The 6,000-nt window shown below is 38.6% G+C and overlaps 1 protein-coding gene across 1 annotated transcript in view; it reads left to right on the forward strand.

Annotated features, from left to right (window-relative positions):
* Window positions 1-3,824, forward strand: part of LOC122646843 (trafficking protein particle complex subunit 3-like) — a 47,488-nt gene extending 43,664 nt beyond the window's left edge. The window contains exon 5 of the mRNA XM_043840452.1: window positions 3,581-3,824. Coding sequence (XP_043696387.1) covers window positions 3,581-3,703 — 123 coding nt within the window. The 3' untranslated portion in view covers window positions 3,704-3,824. The remainder of the gene's footprint in view (window positions 1-3,580) is intronic.
* Window positions 3,825-6,000: the final 2,176 nt, after the last annotated feature.

Genomic DNA, 6,000 nt, shown 5'->3' on the forward strand with positions numbered 1-6,000 from the left:
TACTTTCTTTTACTTCTCTTATTTCTTTTACTATCATAGCCTCTATCGGATCCATGTAGCCGACCCCATTTAGTTGGGATAAGGTTATGGTTGTTGTTGTTGTTTGTTGTATAATAACTGCTCGACATTGTCAGGGATAACAATAAGATCATTTACTCTCTTCAAAATCAAGTGATCGTGAATCAAAAATCAAGATTCAGAATCTGTGGCAACAGTGAAAAGTCCAAAATACCCCTATATTTTGGGCACAGGTATTACAATCATCCACCAACCTTCCTGCATCTCCTGACTTAGTCTTTTGTTGTTCCCTCCACCATTTCTTACCGCCAGATAATACTACCATTGCCACTAAAACCCTCATCACCCACAGCATCACAGCCTTCCATAACCTCCTAGGGTTGATTATCCGCTAGTATGATATCCAATACCACTTCCTCCATTGCCATCCTGAATTCCCATTCCTTACCCCCTTTATCATCAACAAATATTTTATCTTTGAAAAAGATTTTCTCTACTTATTGTGGCATCTCCTATCTGTTTTCAAGATTACCATAGGTTTCTACATCTCAGATGTTTTTAATTACCTCTACCAGTACAGTCATGGTCTAGTCCATCCCAACCAACGACATTTGGTACCTTTCTTTCCTATTTTGCCACTCCATCAGAATGGACCACATTCCTTGCCCCACATTTCATAAACTATCTTGATGCCTTCATCAACATTGTGTTCCACAGGTCTCCTTCACGCTAATTTTCATTGTACTGTCCAATACACCCCTTCCTTTGAACTACTGTTGGTCATAAAACATAATTTGCTCACTGAGTGCCATAACCATGTTAAAGAATGGAAGACTCAAATGCTTCATATGTGTCAGCTGAATGATGTTGACCCAGCTACAGTCCCCGAATACCTACTCAAGTCCATACTTGACGCATGGGCCCTCCAGAATACTCTCCAAAATCCACTCTTGGATCTTATTATGAATGACCACTATTACGGCGGCTTTATTCTCTCCTCGTTTGAAAGTAGTGGTGGAATCTGGAATCCGTTGGGTCCCATGAGCTCCTCTGATGAAGATTGATATGTTCTTATCTGTTTCTCTGTTAGGCTTCACGGTTGTAACAGTAATAAAAGTGTGTAATAGTGACTTTTTATCTTCTTTTTATGATTGTACTAGCTCATGGGTCACATGGGTGTGTTGAATCTATAGTGTGTATGTTGTCTATATAAGGAGATCATCTCCTCAGTTGTAAGATCATTCTGGTTTTTGAGTAATGAAGAACACCATGTTGAAAGAAATAAGGGAATTGGAGGCACATTAAAGAAATTGTAGCGGGGTTGCGGACTTGCAGGTTTTAGAAGAAGATTAAAAGAATTCTTGAGATTGAGACCATGATTTTTATTCATTTGTGACTTAAGTGATGGTTCCACAGATTGGGTAGAGGATGAGAGTTTAATTTTCTCTTTCTCCAGATTCTTTGGGCATAGTCCATGTCACCCTGATCAAGAAACCAAAATCTCTATTACTTCTGATAGGGAAAATATTTCTTGACCCTTTAAAGTTCATTTGGAGGGAAAATATAGTTTTAGGAAAATTTGGACTTCATGTGTGTAAAACCCAAAATATCCACTCAAATACTCACAAATGTCACGGTGGGGGTAATAAAGACCAGTGTACCGACTAAAAGTAGCAGGCCTTTGTGAATGTAAAACCTAAAATATCCACTAAAATACTCATTGTTTAGATGTTAAATGTGAAGTTTGGTATGATTCAACCAGGGATCATGTAGTCAGGTTCATGCATTAGATTTATTTTTTCTGCCTCAGCATGCATGTTTATTTTCTGAAAACTGGTCCAATGTTCTTTACATGGGTTGGAAGGAGAGACATTTGATGATGCAGGCTTGTTCTCTTGTGCATGAATCAACTTAGCTATTCAAAAGTTACTCCCTATGATTTATAAACCAAATGTTATTTTCTATGCCCCAATATTTCTGGTGAATTGCTTCTTTATTGATTTGTCTTCTAAAAGATCTGATCACTTAGTCCAACATATAAATGTTGTTATTTTTCTCCTGTCCTATCATTGTGAAGTATGAGCCAACGTGGGATGCTTCCTTGATGGCAGAGGAATACACAGGATCCTGATTGGGTCAGTTTGCTTGGTATCTTGTTCCCTATAAAATCTAATCCCATGTATTAATCTGATTTTCAGTGTTGCTTGGTTGAGGCAAGACAATCTTATGATACTTAACAAAAAGGGAAAGGAAAAGACGCGCGGAAAAAAATGAAGGAAAATAAATTTCCTTTTTTGATTGAACTTTAAACTTTTTTTATGTGTTCAGACTTCTAACAACTTATTTACTAACGAAATAACTCAATAAATGGTATATTTTCTTCTTCCCATGGTATTTAACATTGTTATGAAACCTGGTCATCCAGCACTAGTAAACTCTGCTATGTTATGGGTCGCCGACCATGGTTTGGAGTGGTTACAAATGTTTGGATGATAATATATTAATTTGTAATACATTCACAATTAAAGCAGTGGTTGAGGGGTAAAGTATATCTTGGTTATTAGTTAGGGCTATGACCCTCTTTAGTGGCTCCTTAGTTCTCTTTAACAGTAAAACAAAATATATATGGGATTTGGCTTATTGATAGTCCAACTATCCGGTTCTTGATGAGTTGTCGGGTTCAGCAATATGGTTTGGATGGAGTTTTGACAGAAGAAAAGGTGGGTCACAAAGTTACTCAACACACCTTAGGTGGTTCCTCATCCCAAAGTTTCAAGCATCCTGTCCACTTCCCAAGGCAATGGTTATTTATTAAAGGTGCCTACTTGTGATCTGTGCATGTGGGCAAATTGACATCACAATCAGGCTTATTGCAACCTTTAAATTTTTTAAACTCTAAACTTCCAAGTAGTGGTCAAATTTTCAGTTAATGTATCTGTTGATTCTATTGTAACCATGACCTACAGTCTCGAAGGATGGAATTCATATCTTGAGTGCGTGTGCAGGGGATATCTAGTGCGTTCCACTCAAGAGAATGTAAACCAAAAGGATGATAACTGGCAGCAAAAGCATTAGTGGTCTATTTTTCTCCCTGCTCTTAGGTTGAGAATACAAATCTGTCCAGAAAATAAAAAATATGTAACTAAGATGCTTATCTATTGCATTTGTTTTAGCATAGTGAACTTTAATTTTGCGTTAGTAGATAATTGAAGTTGCAATTGTTCCAAGTGGTTCTTTGGAAAGACCAAGTGAACTCTGATGATGCAACATGATCCAGTAGATTGTCTTGCAACTTCACGGCTCCCTTAGTTACCCATAATTTGGGGGCTAAACTGCTAGACGATGGGGGCATACCTGCCTGACCGTAGTGATCATTATTGTTACAGATGTTTGTTTTTGTGTTGCATGGTTAAAAATTAAATGACTTAGTCAGTCTTCAGCTATATGCTATCATTATCTGTTCCCTCACTTGATATCCGCCCCCCTCCCCTTTTCTCTCGCTGTGTTGTGTGTTTGTGTCTCCTAGTCTCTCTATTCATGTTTTTTTCCCCTTCTGTGTCAGGTCTCAATGAAGACTGAAGTCACATGGATACGTGATATGCTCCGAGGAGATGATGCCTACGAATTGCAAGTGAAACTTCTGAAACAAGTTCCAGAAGAGTACCCATACAAGGATGATGAGTAACCTTTTTTTCATGAGTACACTTGTATATGCAACTTGAGTTTTTATTTTCTCCATAAAGGTTTTAAAGTTGTTCTCATGATTGGAAGGAACAATGCTTACTTTTGAATATTTATGATTCTAGCGTCATATTTTCCTTTACATAGTTTATGGTGATAGATGGATCTTCTATTAATGGTATTGTTATTCTGATACACATTTTAATGACATGATGCATTATGTGGATCTCAACCTTGCATGGGAAAGATCCAAGCCGTGCATATCAGACACTGGATTAGCTTTTTCCTGATGATGGATCAATGGTGCTACTCTTCAGAAAACGATCAACAAAGCATGATTGACCATACAGAGGTATCCCTTGAGTCTTGACAAACATTTGAGAAGTGTATGGGCTAATCTGACCATTGGATAGGGCATCATCTCTTGAAGGGAAAGTGTTCTCTGTGGACACAAGGGGTGTGGGCGAAATGACCCGTCCCACTCCCCCTGAATGGAAAAAATAGTGCTTACATGTGTCGGGGCGCAGCCTGCGTTGTGGCACTGAGAACATTGATCCTCTGTTTAATTATTCATGTCAAATTGTGACTTTTCTTGATAATAATTCATGTCAAATTGTGACACATCTGGACCGTATGGCTTGCTATCTATTGGATTTTTCTTCTCTTGTACTTTCAACCATCATTCAGTGAATGATGGCTAGGCTAATATGACACTTTTAAAGGCCAGATAGGCATAGAGGGACCATGAGAAGTGGTCATCTGTCTCGAATCTTAAAGTCAATTCAATCGTCTGGTCCACTGTTGGATTTGCTAAGCTAGTGCACACTCTTTATTCTTTTATTTTAAGAGGAACAAAAAATACTTTTTTTTTTTTTTTGGGGTAAAAGACGAGTCTATTTAGAAAAACGAGTTACACTCCTACACTCAGAGAGGCAGGGATCGGATAAAGCCCTAGCTGTCCGCCTCGTTACGGACAGGATCCTCCTGGCAAGAGCATCAATAGCATTACTAGCTCTTGGGATAAATGAAAAGTACAAGACCCAAAACAACTCAGAAGATACATAGTATCATCTACAATAGGCTGAATCAATAAAGGTGGTGAAGAGGAAGCCGAATACAAAGTTGAGATGAGTTCTTGGTTATCACTCTTTACAATCAAATTATCAATCCCTTCCGAAATTGCTTACAACATACCTTGCCTCCCCGCCATTGCTTCGTTAAGAGCATCACGCATAGGGTATGGTTTGAGATTGCAAATATGCATCGACTTTGGGAATCTCTAATAATAAAGCCTATACCTCCACGCTTCTTCTCAAGAAGAATCGAAGTGTCACAATTCAGTTTGTGGGTAAAATGGGGTGGAGGCTACCATAATGAAGAAATAGTTAGCTCTTGTGACCTTAATGGTGGAATAGTAGGATATGATGACGCACCCAGAAACTCTCTCTAGGACTTTTGAGTTGCTTCAATTACCTCCAGCGGAGTCCATTGACGCCGACTAAATAACAAATCATTCCTAGCTATCCATAAGAACCAACAGATGGAAGTACATAGAGAGGAAGACTCCTTATAAAATCTCTTCCTGTGGGGGTAAAAGGCTTTTCAATCTAGGATCCAATGATGCATAGGATATTCATCTACATTAGGAACTATGAATGAGAGGTTACTTTCAAACCAAACCAAATGGGCAAAAGGACAATGGAGGAAAATGTGCTTGCTTGACTCTGTTGCAGCCCCACATCATTGGCATAGAGACTACTGCTATTTGTCTATGATTGAGCGCTTCAGAAGTTGCTAAACCTCCTGCACAAATTCTCCATAATAGGTTCTTAACCTTTGGGGTAGTAAAACAATTCCAATCTGTCTCCAAACTTGAGTGGGCACAAGGTGCCAAGAATGTTCTCTTCCTGATGTTGGATGGGTAGCACCCTGAAGAAGCCATTGATTAGATAGCAAATGATAAGCACTCTTAACAGAGAAGGAACCTTTCTTCGAAGCACTCCAGATTTGGTAGTCCTCCCTTTCAAATAGACCAAGAAGAATTTGAAGAATTGATTCCTTATTTGTTGGGTGAAAATATTGATCAAGCAGTTGTTGGTTCCAAACTCTATTTTCTTGATCAATAAGCTCTGAAACAAATTGGAGAGAGCAATCTTGTAATGGCGGATATTGTATGTGAAAAATTGGCAAAGATGGAACCTAATTATCCGACCAAATTTTAATCTTGTCACCCTTCTCCACATGCCAAATTAGTCCTAGTTTCAGGACATCGCTCCCTTGAATAATGCTACGCCACAGGCC

The sequence above is a fragment of the Telopea speciosissima genome, chromosome 11 (assembly GCF_018873765.1).
Source record: "Telopea speciosissima isolate NSW1024214 ecotype Mountain lineage chromosome 11, Tspe_v1, whole genome shotgun sequence".
In the NCBI taxonomy this organism is placed as follows: domain Eukaryota; kingdom Viridiplantae; phylum Streptophyta; class Magnoliopsida; order Proteales; family Proteaceae; genus Telopea; species Telopea speciosissima.